Below are 18,321 nucleotides of genomic sequence, written 5' to 3'. Positions count from 1 at the left end.
AATCTGCTATCATCCTAGGATTTTCTGGAAATAAATGCATCAAAGCTCATATCATATAACTGTCAAGGATTGGAAACTCTTCTGCCTCAAGTTTCCAAAATAAATCATCAAGCCGTCCAATGTGTCCGTCGACTCCATAAGTAGAGTTATACTCTATCTTCTGAATTTCCTCCCCGAACTAATTTCGTCGCACTTCACGACGAGTCAATGTGGTAATCGTTCGTGTCATTTGAAAAATTGAAATTAAATAAGTCAGTACAAAATCGACTAACCAGTATAAAATCGCTTAATTCAATTTATACAAACATAGTACCAATATAATAAATCAAGAAAAATAAATCTTCTTGATTTTCAGGAGTCTAAGTCGACTGACCCATTGGATCGATTGATTAGGAATCCAGATCCTAAGCTGGGTCCATTATTCACAATTAGAATTGATCTAATTGGATAGAGATCTTTGTATTTATATTCTGTTACTATTTAACCTAAGTTCATTTCAATTAATTTCAGACTTATTGATCAAACTCATATCCATTTGATCAAATCAATGTCCATTGATTTAAATTTGAGCAATTAGAATAAATCTAATCATTTAATCATGTTGAATCTAAGTCCAATTAATCAAGTCAAATTATTTCAGATTTAATTTGGATCTAATTAATTCGATTAAATCAACTAATGATTTAATTTAAGTTGGGTCTAAATAAATCAAACTAATTTGATCCGGTTCAATAAAACAGATTAAGATCTAAGCCCAGTTAGTATAAATGGTAAATTAATCTTCCAATTAACTACCACAGGCACACAAAAATTACCGCGTGCACAACCATTAATATTAATGCCACAGTAAGCATATGTGGGAAAATTTCAACGGTGCACGTTTTGCTTTTTTTTTTTTTAATTTTAGTTTTTTTTAAATTTAAATGAAACTTATCCATTCAATAAAAAAAATATTAAAAGAAAAATTATCATAAAGTACTGTGCTTCGTCTTTCGCCGCTTTCTCCGCCGCACTTAGGACTATAAATGAATCAAGCATTCATGAATAAATTTGATGTTCGGTTTGGTAAGAGCTTGTTTATGTTCGTTTAATATACAGTAGATTAATTAAACAAACAAGTTTGAACAACTCGTTGAGCTAAACAAACAAGCTTGAACATATATGTGTTCAGCTCGTTAACGTTTGTGAACAACGTTCGTGAACGTTCATGAACATTGTTCACGAACAATATTTATTAATAAAATTATTTTCAATATGCTAAATAAATAATAAAATAAAATAAAATAAATAAATTTAAATTATCAATATTAATAACCAATCAAATAATTAAAATTTTCAAACAATCAAATAAGCTTGAATTGAGAGCTTGATAACATCTAAAAGAACCAAGCTTAAACCAAGCTCAAGCTAAGCTCGAACCAAGCTCAAGTCAAGCTTGAATTGAGAGCTTGATAACATCTAAACGAACCAAGCTGGGCTAACCAAGCTCAAGCCAAGCTTCAAACAAGTTCAAGCTCATAAAAAATAAACCCAGTCAAACTTGAACACTCGTTTCAAAAGCTTGGTTCATTTTAAGCTTGGCTCGGCTCGGTTATCTTATCAAACAAGCTTGAATACCCCAAAGCTCGGCTCGGCTTGCTTACCGCCCTAGCCGCACTATAGCCACGCCCACACGTCGCGCACGCCACCCAGGGCGTCACGCAACTGTGACAAACACGATCGCTGTCCACGTACACCGATCTCTAGCTTACTCGGACGGTCACCAGTCCTCTCTGACACTAGACGCCAATCGACTTTAGGGCCAATGACGTTGCCAGTCGATTGCTCTGTCTGTCCCAGCCATCAGCACATCATCGGCTAGCCAGGATGTCATCGTCGGCCATGAAATGTCATTATCGGTATATCCCTACGGCCCGAGCCCTGCTCTGATGGTAATCATGATCTTATCGTAATTTTGATATAAGGTCAAATTGATGTTTGAGGATATGGATATAATAAAAATTAATTTAATATCAATTCAAGATAATTTCACCTACGAATGACTTGTTCAAAATTGACTTTAATAAAAATAAACAAATTAGTTAATTTATTTACTCGAAATTTTAAAATTTTAGTATATAAAGAAATAGATTCGACTACTTATTTTTGATTTAACTATTTTTTTTTTTTATCAATTTAGGTGTAAAATATAAAGGATACGTAATTTGATCATTTTAAAACTATTTGATAATTTTTATACTTTACCTACGCCGGTTTTGTAGAAAGCGGTTGATACCAATACAAATCAATTGATAAGATTAACAAAGACATCGAAATGTTCCTACGCAAATCCCATCCGTAGTACTCCAACAAGCAATCGCTACTTGCTCTCCACGCTGATGCAGACCGACGCCGTATGAATCAAAGCTGTCGCCGTCGCTGCTGCCCATGCGCATGACCGTGGCCTTAATGAGGTGTGCTGGGCGCCGGGGTGAGTTTGGACAGACAGCGTGGGGTTTTGCGAGGGATGGATCACGGGATTCGGGTCGGCTGCGGACAGATCTCCATCCAGACAACTGCGCGGTGGCTCCACCTCACAGCCATGCGCACGCTCGGATTGAGGCAGCAGCTGGAGTGGACCCTCGCGATGGCGATGGCGATGGCGGTGGGGAAGATGAAAGTGGTGGTGGCGGAGAAGGAAGCTTCGAGTGAGGTATAAGGTTGGCTGTGGTTGTTTATGGTGTTCATTCTCATCGTAAAGTAGATTAGTAATTAATTTCGGGTTGAATTGCATCGATATTGGTGGCACATAAAGTGTTCGATGTAATGCCGAAGATTAAAGTTTTTTGTTATTGACTTTACTACTGCGGTGATTCCATAAAAGGTGTCGTTTTTTGAAAAGATGGTTATGAGAGCCCCTCAAGCAATCACATTTGGGTGAAGAGTTGGTTGGCACTCTCTTCTATTAAAGGTGTTTTCAACGGCCTTTTTTGAAGCATCCATCCTGTTGGAGCCTGTTGATAGCATTTTTTTTATCATCAGGCAAAAGTAGACTTACCTTTGCTGGTGTATGGTATTGATTCTTGTTATAAAGTAGATTTAGATTGAAATATGTTAATATTGAGTGCATTTAAAGGTGTTCACTGTTCAGTGTAGTGCTTCTACACCGATATTTTTAAATTTTTAAGTTTATTGAACGTAGGCCTTCTCCTTTTATACTTAATTTTTTTTCCTTGCTATAGGTTTTCTTTCTATCAAATAAAAGGTTTTGCAAATTTGACTGCTAAACTGTTGTTCTCCCTCTAAAACAGGAAGTGCATCTTTCTAATTGCTTCACAGTTTTGTTGCAAGTCATGCCTTGATTAAAAACAAGATAAGGTCTCCAAGACTTGTAGTTATCATATTAAATGTGAAAGCACTAGATTGCATTAGTTGTCACTCAACACTATCAATGAAGTCTACACCACATCCAACAACGGTTGAGTTTTCAAGATCCAAGAAATGAGATGTCTGACTTGGTTATGATATTATTTCATAATTTCTTGTCAATTTCTCAAGTATTTCATCTAAAACACAAAAAGCATTGCCCCAAATTTTAGATGCTGCCTGATTTTTAATAGCTGAAAATCACGCATAGTGGATTCTTTCCTTGAAAATTTGGAAGCATCTCATGATTACAACATTGCATTTAAGGTCTTGTTTCTCCTTTACTTTAAGCATTCAGAGGTTTCTCCATCAATTAACAGACCTACATTTTTTTTAACAATTGTACATGATTCTCACAAATCACAACTCACACTGTCATGTACAGGATGGACAAGACATTGATTATGAAGAGGTTGTTAATTAATTAAGCTAATTAAACAGCACTTTGTAATCTCATGGGATCTCAGGAACTGCACAAATTTCTTTATGTGAATTTTCTTCATCAAGGAGATGCCTTGTTAGATCCTTTTTCAATACAACTTGTGTTGCCTTCTTCTCCTCACTCTTTCCCCAGAGAACAAAGTAGAGTCCAAGAACAATAAAACTGGATCCAATTATCCTATAGTAAATAAAGAAAAAGTTAGTTCTTCAAATTAATTATAGATATTTAGGAAACAATATAACATAAATGGAGTTGAAATGTTTGCCTTACCCTCCTGAGTACAACTCATCACCAAGTATAACAGCTGCCATAATGGCCACCACCACAGTCTGCACTGGTTGGAAGACTGCTACAAAAAGAGGACCTCCTCTATCAATGCACCAAATCTGGAGGGAGAAAGAGATCCCTGATGATACAAGACCCTGTAAAAAACAATAAAAATTATAAGCATGAGATTTAAGGAATTTGATCATCTATTACAACTTTTTGAATTATGGAAACTGTCGCAATGGTCCTTTGTGATGATTTTTTCAACAAGTGAATCTGCGACGACCTCTTATTGTCGCAAAAGCTCTTTGTGATGATTTGTCTTTCCTTTCTTTTTACAAATGATCATGAGATGGATGAATGGTGAATTTACAGCGTAGAGGATGGTGAAAAGTTCCCCTCCTGAGTGGACTTTCCACCTTTCTATGTCCTTCTCTGCAAAGGCTGCTATAATGAGGAACTGGATTAGACCAAAGAAGCAGGTAATTGTGGTGACTGAGAGCCTTGCAGGGTACTTCTTGAGCACTGGAACCTGTGTATAATTTGAGGTAGATTTTACTCCATGATGAATTATGATTCTTAATATAAATCATTCAGCGAGTGAGATGATCACCTGAAGCACCATCCAACCAGACCATGCTATGCAATTGCCGAGGATGTAGACACAACCAAGGGTCCAGTTCAGGATCGTGTTGGAAGAGGCAAAAAGGAAAAACTTGCCATTCAGCAAGGCAGGGCCCTTGTAGAGGGTAATAATGGTGGCACCTCCAATGCTAGCTACTGTTCCTACCACCTTTGCCACACCATATCTGCTATTGATATTGATCTGTTCAAGCCTTAGAGCTGCTGCCATGACAAATGTTATGGCTGGAACTGAGTTCTGAATTGCAGAAGCATAGGTTGGAGATAGGTAGTACAAGCCCAACAGGTAAAATCCTTGGTTAGCAGTTATCCTGAAAAGGAAAAGTTCTAGGGTATATAGCATATAATTTGTTTGCAGTTATTGCACCAAATTAAATTAGTGAAATACATAAATCCTTACCCACATAATGCTAGAAGAAAGAGTTGAAAGAGGAAGGATATGGTAAGGGGTGGTCTATCTTTTCTGAAACAGAGATTAAAAAAAAACAATCAAGAAGAATTACATCAAGCTAGTGAATTTATTGTTGTATCTTACTTCTCTAGAAAATATGCAAAGGGGGCCAACAGAACCAAAGCAATGATGTTCCTATAAACTGGGAACACTATTTGGCTGATACCCAAGTTGAGTGCAGTCCTGGAAACTATGTGAAACCCTGCATAGCAGAATTGGAGCGCAAGCACAGCTACAAGAAGCTTCACTTTCTCAGAGACCTGTGAACCCATCTCCTTGTCACTGAGGCTGGTGCTTGCATTGCATCAAGAGAGGATGAGGCTTTATATAGAGTTTTTTGCTTATCTGGTGGCTGATGAGCATCAAGAGGAACAAAAATTAGTATTGATGGAGGGTGGTGTTGTGTCAGTAATAATTTTGGTGGGCTATCTGTGTCTTCTTTTGAATTGACACAATGAAGAACTCTCTGATCAATGAGTAGTCTTGTTGTCAATACTTTTAATAGGATGTTGGTTTGTATAACATGGTTCTTGAAATTGGTTGAGGAGACAGGAAGAAGTTAAAGCATGTTAGCCAGGCTGCTAAAATCATAGAATGAGTGTGGAAAGGGCATTGTCATTTCCTTATTTACTAGATCGTACCACCTCCACCATATTCGTACTCGTTAGCATGCATGTTTATGTTAGAAACTATAAAATTTATCCAACCTCAAGTCAATTCTCCAAGTATGGTGAGTAGTTTATTCTTTGTTCTTGTTACACATCTCTTAGAAAAGACATGTTTTGCTGAAGGCATTAAACCTATCATGCTAATGCTTTGTCTACATTTAAATTTGTTTTTAAATATATTATTGGGTCTACCTTTTATATGTGGTCGTGTGGATATAGGTAAATTCTTCTCGAATCATATAAAACTTGTGTCTACTTTAAATGTTTTTTCTGAATTTATGAAAGAAAAAAAAATAATTTCAGGTTGTTACTTTCAATTTCTTATTATTCTTAATGATACTGTTTTTTCCCCTGCTTTTTTGTATTTCTCACATCTCACGGCACCTGCAGAGTGATTGGTTCCTAACTCTGGCATTTTGTAGTTACCCCTAATATTACTTGTGTAGTTGAAAACATAGCTTTCATCTGCAAAATATAATGATAGATGAAATATATAGTCATGTTAGTGTTGTTCTACAGTGAAAACTAATCTTACAGATATGGAGGAGCATTAAACTAAGAAACATATCCATTATCAAACTAATGATAGAGTGTGGTTGGTTTGCAAGGGAAGAGTAAAGAAATCAAATATCATGTGGAGCTTTCAATAGATGCAGTTAAACAAAATGAATCACATGAATTGGTTCGTTGCTTGATCTCCAAAACATTTAAATTACTTTTCATAACCTTGAGAACTCTAGATCTGGTACTTTTGCATGCAATCAACCCACTTTTTAAAGTCAAAAAGACCAGCACATGCTTGATTAGGTTCACATTCTTCTCCCTCCTTCCTGATTTGTACTTTGAAAAAAAAACAGATGATTAGTGAGAATAACACTTCCAAGGAAGAATCTCTCTTTATTATTCCTTATACTTTTTTTCCAGGAGAAACATTTTTTTTCTTCTTGACATTTATTATATTTCATATTTCTTGTTTTGAGCCAACTGTGAGTAACTGCTTTACTGTCTATAGTCTGTGGATACTTCCATTTAACAGAAAGTTTCCAGAAGAATTGAACCAAGCAACTAAACAAGACTGCTGATGAATCGCTCACCAGGGAAGTACAAAAAACTATTCCAACCCTCACCCATCATTATCTTAGACGAAAAGAGAGCTCTAGTTACTGAAGCAAGGGCTTTTCAAGCATGGGCACGAGTATCCTCTTCTATCTTGGAAACCGTAAGATCCATATCTGTTCTTCTGGTTGCAGTCATTTTTCTCATTGATGACAAATGTGATTTGCACAATTATATAATAACACTACTCTTCAGTAGGATGACCATGAAATCTGTGCTTACATTGCATGTCTAGTTGTGCCCAGAAACACAAACATGATGAGCAGTTGGCAGGGCGATGAGTCCTTCAAAGTAGCAGAGGCCTGCAACATGCTCCATGAGTGGAAGGATGGTGGAAGAGCCCCACTTGGTTCATGTGGTTAGTAGCTCTGCAAAAGCAAGTTGAGGTAAGTAGTTTTTAAAATACTTTGTCGCACAAGGTTTTTTATTTTATTTATTTTTTTTTTTTATGTTTTGTTTTTTGCTCTGTGAATTGATGCCATAATATATGGTTTGTTGCCTCCGGGTAGCTTCTGGAGTATGTAAACTGATCGTCGAGGCTAGTGTTCGACACTATCTCCGTAAACGATATTGCTCCGCTACGGTGCTTAACGGATTGTTGCAATTCGTTCCCAAGATACAACGACGACGAACGTCTCGGAATCTTTTAGTAGACTTCTTGGACTCTTGAATGCACAAGATGAGATGAATGCTTGAGGAAGAGAAGAGAAGAGAAGATTGAGTGTGAGTATTCCATCATCTGGAGGGTTCTATTTATACTGAACGAAGAGGTTGAGTGTCCTTTGGGTGAGTGGATGTGTTCCTTGGGCTGGATCGATCTAGATCATCTATTCTGAAGGGTTGTAACCCTTCACCAAGCTCACTTCAATCTCATCCATCAGATCTGAGGAGTTGTGACCCTCAGATCCCACCTATTATCATCAGCCATCGGATCTGGATCCATTGATTCGATGCTTCAGATCAAGTCTCATCCCAGGCCGTCAGATCGTTACTCTTTGCGATCCAACGCTCTAGATCGCATCACAAGCGATCCATCATATCTATTTGATCAACGTTGATCAACGGTAGCCATCTATTTCCTAAGTCAACTGTCCAGTCACCTCCCTTTGCCCACGAGGATGTCGCATAGACACTGCCACGTCAGGTAAGAGCCTGACACGTCACCCGAGTGCCACGCAGGCACTGCAATGTCACATGGAGCATAAATTTAAGCTCCTCAATGCTCCTCGCGACGATGCGTACGTGCGAAGTACAAAGTTGCGCACGTGGCGGGTGGCGGGCTCACAGGTGCGAGCACCTGCTCGCCCTGGGCTAAGGGGTCACCTGTCCTTTTATTTTTTGTGTTAACCCCATTAACACATCTTCATTAATAAGTAGAGAATACACATCGAGAATTTTCGATGTGGGACTATTCTCCTATGCACTTTATTAATGAATAACAAATGTTATTTTGGGTTGACTTTAAACATTAATTTCTCATTCACCCTTAATCGGTTTTGAGCAAATTAATAGTCTAAATCTATCTACGCGAATCGTAGATTTCAATTTTGAAGTCAATTACGACTTTCAACAATTGATGGCTTCCTACCTCTAAATCGTTTTGGTCCATTTAAGGCCCCAATATCCAACATGGTTTTCACAATTATTAGGAGCTTAAAATCCTGTTATATTCAGTCGGTTTGCTATTAACAAGCTAATCTAATGCGACATCCATAGGATATTTTTCTTTCAATTTAACTAATTGCACACTCTTATGCTAATGTCAACAATAGTAGTATGAGTCTCATGGCATCTCAGTTTAAGGCACAATAATCATGGATTTGTTGTTTAATATGACAAACTAACTTGACTTGACTAACTCATCTCGCTTAACTCATTTAGTCCATTCGGCCCATCGACCTTGCTCGCCTAAGTAGCTCGGTCTGACCGGCCTAGTTTGCTAGTTGACTCAGCTGGTCAAATACGCATAATTTATTTGATCTATCTAAGATTCCAGAGTAGAGTTATTTCCAACATTCTCAATTTATCACATTAAATGTAAAATAATTCTTCTTTTTAAATGTTTAACAAAAGAAGAAGAAAAAAATCACACTCGGAGGGGTCCCAAGATCTCAGCGTATCATCGTAATATAATACCAACTTGCGCATTTTAATTAATTAATCGATCAATTAAATAATTAATAATTTCACAAGCCATGTGGAGATAATATAAATCACACATTATTAATTTTTATAATCCCATTTGCTCATTGAGCTTATCGATTGACAATAACATGATATGCATTGCCGTCGATGAAAATTTTCAATCTTTGACTTTGACTATCGCTATTACTAATTTCCTCCTCCAAAGTTTACTTATTTGTTTTAAGAAATATTATGTTTAGTAATTTATAACTATAAAAATAAGTCACATCAAAATGCTTGGATCATCAAAATTTTAACAAAATAATGATATGAAAATTATAACTTTAATAAAATTATATTTCACATCATCATTCTGTCAAACAGCTTTACTGCACTACTGTCTGTGATGAGGCAATAGTTTTTAAAGTGAAAGGAACTTTGGGACCTGAATAAAAATTGCCTATTTAGGAGATCAATTTCACAATTGGTCCATGTACTTAGATTTAATTGCATTATGCCCTGAGGATAAATCTAACTTAGTAGTTAAGGAAGGATCTCTATGCAATTAATTGCATTTTGCTTTTATTAAAGGCTTAAAAGTATATTACTACATATTTGTTGAATGGAGACTTTGTTATTGCATACATCATCATTTATCTTTGTTTTGTTTTTTTGTTGTTGTTGAAAAATCATTGTTTCTCCCTTAAGTCACCAGTGACGCAAGCAATAAATTGACATGAAGCCCCAACGAGCATAGTGGAGCTGAAGGAGTGTTGGGTCGCTGTTTTACTTAGTGCAGGTTGGATTTAGTAGAAAAATTTAAGTTGAGAGATGGTAGTTCGGATCCTCTGTCTCGAATATTCTTTGTCTTCATGTTTCACTGTCGATCGGATGGTCCAGATTATATCTTAAGACATCATGATATCTTTAAGATGTGTGCAGTATCTTTATGATGTGCAAAGTATCTTTGAGATGTAATTTGGATCGTCCGAACGATAGTGAAACATGAGGATAAAGAAAATTCGGGACAGAGAATCCGAACTAGAGCGATTGTAGCTAAAGTATTCACAGGTGAAAAAAGTTCATAGTTTATTTTCACAAATGAGGTATCGATTCGGTATTTAACTGTTTTACAGTGGTGACGAAAACTGACTGTAGCATTTCTGTATTTATTTTAGAAATCAATAGAAAATTTTTGTGGGTTGAAGGGATCAATTTTTAAAATTAGTTAGGATTTTTCCAAACACATGAATTATAAAAAAATAATAATAATAAATTGACATGAAAATAAACACAAATTTTAATAAAAAATATTCAAAAATTCTTTTATCAAAATGAAATAATAATAATAATAATAATAAAATGTGGACATGAATACTTTGGTTTTTTTTAGTACCTCGAATAAAGCCAGAGTTATCTTTGTCATTGCCATTTGCGATAAAGTTTGTTTTCCAATGAGTTATAATTTTCTACTAAAGTCACATCACAAATTCACAATTCAAAAAATAATAATTTTAAAAATAAACAAAATATTTCCTCGAATTTAATAATTCCAAAATACCCAATTGATTTATTATTATTATTTATTTATTATTATTATTATTATTATTATTTATTTTATATATAAATTGTGACTTCATCGTTACAATGGAAAAGCAATGGGTCTCTCGAACCGTCTCCACGACGTCCCCGGCGACTCCCTCCCTCTCCTCCTCCTGGCCGCGGCAGCGTCCTCCATCGCCTACCTCCGCGCGCTCCTCCTCCGCATCCTCCCCCTCTCCTCCTCCGCTGACCCAGACGACTCCGCCGACTGTGACGGCTCCCTCGGATCCGGCCTAGCGGGCCTCGCCCTCCTTGCCGACCACCTCGCCGCCGATCGAACCTTCCCTTTCCTCCTCCCCCGAGGCGATGACCTCCGCCCGGATTGCTCCGTCTGTCTCTGCCGCCTCGCCGACGGCGACCGCGTCCGCCGCATCCCCTGCGGCCATGTCTTCCACCGAGACTGCCTCGACAGATGGCTGCTCCAGCTCAACCTCTCCTGCCCTCTCTGCCGCTACCGTCTCGTCGCGCCGGAGCTCCGCGCTGCCGCAGATCGTCGGATCGGAGCTGAGCTCGTCGCCTGCCTCTCCCAATCTTGATCCTACGGTCAGGATCTGTTAAGATGACGTCACGATATTATCTTGATTTGTCTTTTTATTTTCCTTTTTTCCCCTCCAATTTTTTTTAAGGCCTCGCCTTTTTTTTCTTTTTTCTTTTTGTTGTTGTTTGTCTACTGTCCTTTTTGTGTGGTGATGCACTCTTTTCTTTTTTATGGAAGACGTTTTTAATTTGGGACAGGTCGTGGAAGCAATTTCTTTATTTACTAAAATTCAAAAAATATTTTCTATAATAATTCTTCTAAAATATATATTTTCTACATAAATAAGGGTTCATTTTAACATGGATATTAATTAGCTAATGATGTGAAGATGCTTGAATGAACTTGGATTTTTTTTTCCTTTAATCTTCTCCTCCTTCGCTACTTTTAGTATGAGAATTTATATTTTTAGATTGTTTTAGAAAGGAAAACACATGATACTTAATCTAATCAATGAAGTGGATTTTAAATAATTTTATTGAACTTAATTTTTAATTACTATACGGATTTCATATAATTTGACTTTATTTAGAGCGGATAATTTTTTAAAATATAATCGAATGCTTTGATATACTCATTTATTGATATATATTTTTACTTATCTTTGTGAAATCTTTTATAGTCGTAAAGTTGAAAGGTCTATATAAGCTGCTACGCGAGTCCTAGGCGAGTCGAGTGGATGACGACACGAGCAAGGCACTGTCTGCTGGCCATCCGCACGAGCAGGCCATCATGCTAGGGATGATAGTCATTCGTCTATGCTCCTGGTATTGTCTAGTCGTTAACCCAACGCTTTTCCATGTAGGTAGTCTCATTAAAGTCAGTTCTATGTTAGGGACCATCGGTGGTTGAGATTAATAAAAATTTGTCAACTGAGGTTTCTCATCATCGTGCAAGTATAGGAAGTCGGGATTTAATAGAATCCTATTGCTACTAAGGGCGTCAGCCCAACACACCGGGTCATGATATGAACTATGAGAGGATCTTATTTATCCTCTCTTTCTTCCTCATGGATTGTGATCGAGGTAGGTTCTCCTAGTGGTGTCAATTCGAATGGGTCAAGTCGAGTTCAGGTTGAATTGAAAAAAAATATATATAAAAAATCTCAATATGAACCCAAATACAACTAAAACCCCTAAATCCAGTGTAGCCACCCTTGGGTTAGGGTAGACTCCAGCCCCAACCATAAAAAAAAATAAAACTAAGAAAAATTTTAGCCCGATCATAATATTAATTTCCTTTTAAATTTTTTACCTATTAAAATTGAGCGACTTTTTTCCTATTATATTTGGTTTAATTTTTCCTTTTAATTTTTTTTCCTATTAAAATTGAGCGACTTTTTTCCTATTATATTTGGTTTAATTAAAATTGCACGCTTGAAACTTTAATTAAACTAAAAATTTTGCAACGCTTTACCCCTCACCTACACGATGTTTCTGTCGCACGCCGCAAGAGCAAGTAGTGCCGCCACCTTGCTTGTTCCTCCTCTTAGTCGCAAAGCCGCAGATGCGAAAGATTTTAGTTTTGATTCTCTTTGTCATTTTCCTTCACTATGTTTGAGCCAGGGACGGAGCCAGGAATTTCATATCGAGGGGGCGAAATATATGTGTTTATGTTGAGGGGAGGCGACCATGTCGTTGCCTCCCATTCTCCTCTCTTTCACCCCCTATTTCTATACCTTATACACTTTTTATGCTTAAAATTTGGAAAAAGGGCGGGGGGAGAGGAGGGATTCCGTCCCTGGTTTGGGCAGATCTGTTCTTCTTTAGAATGAATATCTTTTGACCTCCTTTTTCAACTATGTAATTTTTCTATTTCTTGAAGATATTTATATTATCTATGATACGGTGCATAATGGTAGGGTCTAGTCGTCAGAAATTAAGGGGGCGTGACAGTCAAAAGTCAAGGAGATGTGACAGTCAGAAGTCAAGGGGATGTGACAGTTAGAAGTCAAGGGTAAGTGGGAGTTAGCATACAGAGTAGGACCACCTGGGGTCATCCGGCGTATAAAGCCAGGGCGGGGTCTGTCGGTCAGGAAACCAGGTCTGCGGCGTGACGCATGATCAAGGCGAAGCCTGACCTATCTTCACCAATAGAGTTTCCTCAAGCTAGCCCGTGTAAACAGACTTGTCATTCTCGGTCGGGTCTGAATCATAAAAGCAGGAAGAAAGAAACTCCGATCGCACCCCTCCATCCATCCAGTCTGTTCATCAACACTTAATGGACCGACCCGGGTTGCCTCGATCACACCCAAGCATGATAGAAAGCGCTACGCCACAACAGGTCAAGGAATCGTAACCACCTGTCAGAGAATAGCTACTGCATGTCAGGGAATATTCCAACGGTTGGGGTCATCTACAAATAGAACCTTCCTCCAGTCTATATGAGAAAGACGCGTGTCCTCCACCACCCGATAAAGTCTTAACACCCGACACCCTCTGGCAGGGGTTAGTCTCCAGAAGACATGCACTGTCATATAAAAAGGGGCATCCTCTCCCCTGCGCAGGTACGCTCACTCGCACACTTGTCTCCTACTTTTTTTCTTCCTTCGTATACTATTCTTCTGGGGAAAAAGTTCCTTACTTGAGCGTCAGAGGGCCTGCTCCAAGGATTTTTTCCTGGTTCTTGATCTCTAACGTTCCGTGTGCTTATCTTAGTGTGTGCAAAGTTTCAGTATCGCCGGCTCAGGCCCAACAGTCCTTCAGGGCCATGTGGGGATTCATTCCCTGAAGCCCGTATGACCGCAGCATCATAGTCTCCTCCCTGTCAACGCCTGCGACACTTCATTCGGCCTTCATTCGACTCAAATTCTGAACAGGATCAATTTGGCGCCGTTTGTGGAAACTTTCTTCACTTGTTCTAGAGCGTAAAGATGGAGGACACCGGAAGAATCAACATAACCATGACGATGGGAGAGTACGAACAGTTCAAGGAAGCTAAGAGGCGGGCAACCTCCAAAAAATAGACCACCGCTTCTCGACCATACAATATGTCAACAGTCTCTAAAGATCCGACTCACATTTCTGACAGAGGGTCTAAAATAAAACAACTGGAGGAGTTTCCTCTGGCCTTTTATTAGGAGTCGGGCCTCGATTATTATCACAAGGGACCGGACGGCTATAACAAGAAAGAGAAGCCGCAGGTTTCTATGGCGGAAAGCTCTCTGCCCAAGGATTCGAAGAAGGGTAAAGCTATAGCCCTCAGACATGATCCTAGAGTGGAGCCTGAGGAGCAAGTGCCCTTCTCTACAAGGATACTCGAGGAAAAACTACCCAAGGGGCACAAGCCTCCTGCTATCGGAGAATATAATGGTAGTCAGGACCCGGAGGATCATCTCTGCAAGTTTATGAACACTGCACTGTTGCATCAGTACACCGATGCTATCAAGTGCCGAGTGTTCCTGAACACTCTATCTAGGTCAACACAGAAATGGTTTGATGGATTGTCGAATGGGTCCATCACCTGTTTCCATGATTTCAAGACTATCTTCCTGCGCCACTTCACTAGCAATAGGAAGTACCAAAAGATGGATCACTGTCTCTTCGCCCTCAAGCAAGGGTCAACCGAGCTCTTGAGGAGTTATATCAAACACTTCAATCAGACAACTCAGGATGTTCCATCCGCTACCTCCAAAATATTAATGAGTGTCTTCTCCCACGGACTGGTAGAGGGAGAGTTCTTTCGAGATATCATTCAAGATCCTGTAAAGAACTTCGATGAAATGCTGGAGAGGGCCGCTAGTTACATCAACGTGGAGGAAGTTTAAGCGGCTCGACGGAAAGCAGACAAAGGCGCCTGCTTCCACCAACAAACCAAAGAAGAGGTCACCTCAACCGCCAACCCAATCTCTTCTGCGCATCTGGGATGTCAGACCGAACTTTCCACCCGGTTAGGATCCCGGGTCGGCCCAGCTCGTGGCTGCCGTCCAGGCCCCGTGGCCTGGTCCCTGGGGCCCTCGTTATTGTACTTATCACCGGGCCCACACTCACATCATGAGTGACTTCTTCCAGTTCGCTCGTGACTCCAGGCGCGCGGCCGAGCTGGGCCTTCCCCCACCTGAACTCGCGCCTAAGCTTCAACGGTTGGTGGATGGCCAACAGGTTGTCGTAGGTCTGGCAGGTAAACCCTGGCCTGATAACGCTGGGCAAGGAAGTCAGTAGCCTGGTCGAAACCAGGAGTCTGGAGAGGGCCAGGAGGAAGAAAACCGGGGCAACGCGATCGTCCGAGAGATCAGCATGATCTCCGGGGGGCCCACAGACGAAGATTCCGCCAGGGCACGAAAATCTCATGAGCGTCGTCTAGAGATACATGTTGTAGGATGCAGCATGGAGCAAGCTGGCCCATAATTAGCTTTGGGCCACAGGATCTGGAGGAGCTGGAGCTTCCACATGATGACGCTCTCATAATTAAGGCCGTTATAGCCAACAGTCGTGTGGCCAGAGTTTTCGTAGATACTGGGAGTTCTGTCAACATGCTATCCAAAAGTGCGTTCGAGAGCATGCAGATTAACGCCAGTGAGCTCCAACCTGTGGCTACTTCATTGTACAGCTTCACCGGCAATGAGGTACGACCCATGGGCCAGATCAAGCTGGCAATGTCTTTGGGTAGTGAACCGTTGTTGCGGACAAGGAGGAGCACCTTCATAGTCATGGATTCACATTCCTCATATAATATCATCCTGGGGAGACCGGCCCTGCACGAGTTCTGGGCAGCAGTCTCTACTTTTCACCAAAAAAATCAAATTCTCTATGGGAGAACAGGTCGGGGAAGTCAAGGGAGAGCAATTGGTCTCTCACAGATGCTATATAGACATGGTGAAGGTGGAGGCTCGTAAGGCCCAAAGAACCCAGGATAACAGGATCCACGTCATTCAAGAGGAGCCTTTGCCTATAGCAGAGGAACTCATCCCTTGGGAGGAGATTCAGCTATATCCTGAACGCCCTGAAAGCCTCACCCGCATATCCAGCGATTTGCCCATTGAGGTCAAGACGAACTTGGTCCAGTGCTTGACTCGCAACAAGGATGTTTTCGCTTGGTCCCCTGAAGAGCTACCCGGAGTCAAGCCTGAGGTGGTTGAACATAAGTTACATCTTCTGGCTGACTCCCGGCTGGTTAAGTAGAAGAAGAGGAATTTCTCGGCCGAGTAGAATAAGATCATTCGAGCTGAGGTGGATCAGCTCAGGAAGGCGGGTCATGTTAGAGAAGTACAGTAGCCTACAAGTATTCCATGTATACTTGAAGTTTCCTAGACAGGAGAGAAGTTGTACTAACCAGGACCCGGTATACTAGCTGAGGAACATAGTGACTAGTATACTTGAGGGCGCTGAAATTCTGTTCTGTTTTAATTTTCCTGTACAAAAAAAATTGTACAAGAACAGAACATTTCCTAGCAACCCGCATGTTCAATCAGTCATGTGTTTGATCAATCAAGTAAGTTCTTGAATGATCAAAGCACACCGTGATTGAAGTACAAGATCGCTGGCCTCTTGTGTTGGTATTCTAAAAATGATACAAAGAAAACTCGACTAATTACACAACGGAATTAAAGAGCTAGTTGTACCTTTTCTTTGTAGCTAAAGACCTCTTGATCTTCTGCCGTATTCCTCTCCTCTTCTTGGACGTCATGTGGGTGATGATCTACCAAGACAACACCACCCTTCCTCTCTTTGGATCCAAACCACCGGCAACAAAAGGAGGCTCTAGGATGGGGCACCTTCTAATCTTCTTCCTTCTCTTCTTCTTCCTCTTCTCCAATCCGTCGGCCGCCAAGCAGGAGGGAGTGCTGACCACTAAGGAGGAGGGGGCACCGACCACCAAGAAGGAGGGGCGCCCGCCACCAAGGATAAAGGGGGTGTCAACCCTAGCAAAGGAGAAGGGGAGGGGTGCCGGCCCTAGGTGAGGAGGAAAGGGAGGGGTGTCGGCCACAAGGAGGAGAAGAGAGAAAATTAGGTTTTAGGAGCCACCACCTACTCCTTTTTATAAGCTTGCCGTCTATTACAAAGAAAGAAAAATAACAGAATTGTATTAAGAAAAAATCTCCCTTTCTATAACCAAGTTAAACCAAACCAAGTTAAACCAAACTAAGTTTAACCAAACCAAGTTTACCCAAACTAAGTTATGGATGGGTGGATGAGAGACTTTATATAGAGGTTACAACAGGGACCTATAGGATGAATTGGTTTAGGCCTCCTGATGGGCTTGGGCTTCCTGTGTTCGACCCGAACACCCAACCCAAGTCCATCAATAATAACTCATACCACTAAAGATTTATTATTGAACTACCGCACCAATCCCATATTATAATATGAGATCTTTCTTATCATGAGTGTGTTAATCTCCCTGTGTTTAATATATCGTATGTCCGTTAATTAATTGAGTTACTGACAATCCAATTAATTAACATCTGATTCCAAGAGTAGTATCACTCAACTTTATTATCATACCGGAATAAGTCCACCTACAGGGTTTACATGATAATCCTTATTGTTGGTCCCTTTGGAGGTCGGCAAGAGGGGAGGGGTGAATTGCCCTGAAATAAAAATCTAACCTTTCTCGGATATATCGACTAATTAACAGCCACTTGTAATAATAAAAAGAATAGACTAAATAAAAATAAACAGACACAGAGGGTTTACTTGGTTTGCAATCAGGGGATTGCTAATCCACGAAAAAGTCGGGCGGTATTTGATGATCTCCTTTGGGCGGAGTAACCTCTTACAGCGTTGAGAGCACAGACAGAAAATTAAAGCACTAAGAAACTGATTACAAGTTGAATGAATAAGCTGTGCAGATCAGTGTTATATTTATAGCACTGGTTGGGGCGCCCCGAAGGGGTTCCGGGCACCCTGGGGGGATAAAACTTTATCCCCCAACGTTCAGATCGAGTTTGACTCGATCTGGTCAACATCTTCGGTTCGGGCGCCTGGAAGGGTTCTGGGCGCCCCGGGCTGTTCCGGGCGCCCGGAGCCCTAAAGTCAATAGGAATTGACTTTTTTCCTTCTCCGATTCAGCTCGTTTCGGTCCGGGTCTTTTCGCTCCAGCTCCGCTAGCTTGGGTGATCTCGACCATC

The 18,321-nt window shown here is 40.2% G+C and overlaps 2 protein-coding genes across 4 annotated transcripts; one reads left to right on the top strand and one right to left on the bottom strand.

Moving 5' to 3' along the window:
* Positions 1-3,575: 3,575 nt before the first annotated feature.
* Positions 3,576-7,351, bottom strand: LOC122022393 (auxin-induced protein 5NG4-like). Of its 3 annotated transcripts, none has more exons than XM_042580372.1 (6): positions 7,214-7,351; positions 5,157-5,219; positions 4,728-5,067; positions 4,488-4,646; positions 4,118-4,269; positions 3,579-4,024 (listed from the first exon to the last, which is right to left on the bottom strand). In XM_042580372.1, exons 1-6 carry the CDS (start codon positions 7,300-7,302, stop codon positions 3,859-3,861), a joined length of 969 nt encoding a protein of 322 aa, XP_042436306.1. In that variant the 5' UTR covers positions 7,303-7,351; the 3' UTR covers positions 3,579-3,858. The 3 variants fall into 3 exon arrangements, with proteins under 3 accessions (XP_042436307.1, XP_042436306.1, XP_042436305.1); XM_042580371.1 differs by lacking the exon at positions 7,214-7,351 and adding an exon at positions 5,292-5,500; XM_042580373.1 differs by lacking the exon at positions 5,157-5,219 and having other exon boundaries at positions 3,576-4,024; positions 7,214-7,341.
* Positions 7,352-10,770: 3,419 nt separating this feature from the next.
* On the top strand, positions 10,771-11,451 carry LOC122024506 (E3 ubiquitin-protein ligase RHA2A-like). Its single transcript, XM_042583149.1, has one exon. The coding sequence runs from the start codon at positions 10,774-10,776 to the stop codon at positions 11,251-11,253; it is 480 nt and encodes a 159-aa protein (XP_042439083.1). The 5' UTR covers positions 10,771-10,773; the 3' UTR covers positions 11,254-11,451.
* Positions 11,452-18,321: the final 6,870 nt, after the last annotated feature.

This window comes from Zingiber officinale, chromosome 9B, assembly GCF_018446385.1.
Source record: "Zingiber officinale cultivar Zhangliang chromosome 9B, Zo_v1.1, whole genome shotgun sequence".
Classification (NCBI taxonomy): domain Eukaryota; kingdom Viridiplantae; phylum Streptophyta; class Magnoliopsida; order Zingiberales; family Zingiberaceae; genus Zingiber; species Zingiber officinale.
This window is presented reverse-complemented; position numbering and strand designations above follow the sequence as displayed.